Genomic DNA, 1,549 nt, shown 5'->3' with positions numbered 1-1,549 from the left:
TCAAGAAGCCATAGCCAGGCGGGGAATGTCCCCCTGAATAATAAGTTCTCCACCTCTAGGGTTTCGAACACGAACTTGCTTCTTACGACAGTGGATTTCCGCATCAAACGCATCAAGCCAATCCATGCCTACGATAACGCAGAGCTCTCGCATCGCAATAGGGATAAGATCAATAGGGAATTCAACTCCAGAAAACTCGAGAGTGCAACCCCGATAGACATCGGTGACATAAATAGTGCGGTTGTCGGCAACTTCGACAACCATTGGGCGAGCCAATTTTCCGATACTACACCCCAGACGATTAATAAACGTGCGAGATACAAAAGAATGGGTAGCACCGCTATCAAACACAACAACAGCAAGCTTGGAATCTAGCAAATAAGTGCCTGTTTTACCACATACGATCATGTAAACAATTCTAACTACCATTTATTAAATAATGGCAGGAGAGAAAAGAAAAAAAAAAAGAAATTTACCTGCCACTGTCGCGGTAATCACCGGCTCATCCGCATTCATCTGGTGAGCACGACCTCGTGTCACCATAGTGGGTCCCTTAGAAGACGATGCAATTGTAGGATTTGTACCCCCGCTTCCTTTACCAGCCTTCAACTTCGGGCATTCGGGCTTCTTGTGTCCCGTCTCGTTGCAGTGATAGCAGACGGGAGCAACAGAAGTAATCTGAGGAACTGCACTCGCAGGGGGAGCCCTACAATTCTTCCAATGATGCCTTGGCTTTTTACAGTTGTAGCATATCAACGGATTTTTCTCGCCCTGACCTGAAGACGACCTGTACTCATACCTTGACTTACCACCCAACTTTTGCTTTTTCTGGGCATCTCCGGATGTCTTGGAGGAGGTGTCATTGGCCTTCCTCTTGGTCTGGGTCTGCAACTCGATTTCCCTCCTCCTTGCTGCATCCATGATCGCGGATAAAGTCGGGAACTCCTGCATGCTAACGAATTCCCAAATCTCGGTACGTAGAATGGTAGTGTATTGGCTGACCAACCAGGCCTCGTTCCCAGTAAATGAGGGACAAAAAGATAGCATCTCCAAGAACTTGGCGTTCAGGTCGCTAACAGACTCGGTAGTTTGCTGTAAGGCCATGAACTCTTGCTGCATCCGCTGCTGCTCCACGTTGGGCACATATTGTGCCTCGAACCTCTCCACAAATTGGGCCCAAGACATGGCCTTCACTTCTTCCTCGTTTAATAGAGCGGTGATGGTGTTCCACCATGTCTTTCCCCTTTTCGCAGCTGATTCATGGCGATCACAACTTTGTACTAGTCCGGACACCCAACAGTCATGAAGGTGCCCTCAACATCTGACACCCAATGCTTAGCAACAACTGGGTCGGATTCACCGTTCCAAAGAGGAGGGATACACTTGCTGAACTTCTCGAAGTAGTATGCCGAATCCCGAACGGGCGGAGTCGGTAACGCTCCCCCGGGAATAGCTGCGAGGCGCTCATCCATAAGAGCTTTGACCTGGTTGATTATGTCATTGGTCACGCCCGGGATTAGTTCATTGAAAGCGTTATTGAATTCCTCAG

The 1,549-nt window shown here is 48.5% G+C and overlaps 1 protein-coding gene across 1 annotated transcript; it reads right to left on the bottom strand.

Moving 5' to 3' along the window:
- On the bottom strand, nucleotides 1–1,185 carry LOC145010591 (uncharacterized). Its single transcript, XM_078969114.1, has 2 exons — nucleotides 477–1,185; nucleotides 1–386 (listed from the first exon to the last, which is right to left on the bottom strand). Exons 1-2 carry the CDS (start codon nucleotides 1,183–1,185, stop codon nucleotides 1–3), a joined length of 1,095 nt encoding a protein of 364 aa, XP_078825240.1.
- Between the last annotated feature and the right edge of the window lie 364 nt (nucleotides 1,186–1,549).

Source organism: Lactuca saligna, chromosome 8, assembly GCF_052625555.1.
Source record: "Lactuca saligna cultivar CGN05327 chromosome 8, ASM5262555v1, whole genome shotgun sequence".
In the NCBI taxonomy this organism is placed as follows: Eukaryota; Viridiplantae; Streptophyta; class Magnoliopsida; order Asterales; family Asteraceae; genus Lactuca; species Lactuca saligna.
The sequence above is the reverse complement of the archived record's forward strand: the minus strand, read 5'-3'. Positions and strand labels throughout refer to the sequence as shown.

What these genes read in the sequence shown, in the direction of transcription:
- LOC145010591 (XM_078969114.1), bottom strand. Translation starts at nt 1,185, where the DNA reads ATGTCTTGGGCCCAATTTGTGGAGAGGTTCGAGGCACAATATGTGCCC. An exon ending in GATTACCGCGACAGTGGCAG is followed by an intron (nt 387 to 476) that starts GTAAATTTCTTT and finishes GTGGTAAAACAG; the next exon opens with GCACTTATTTGCTAGATTCC.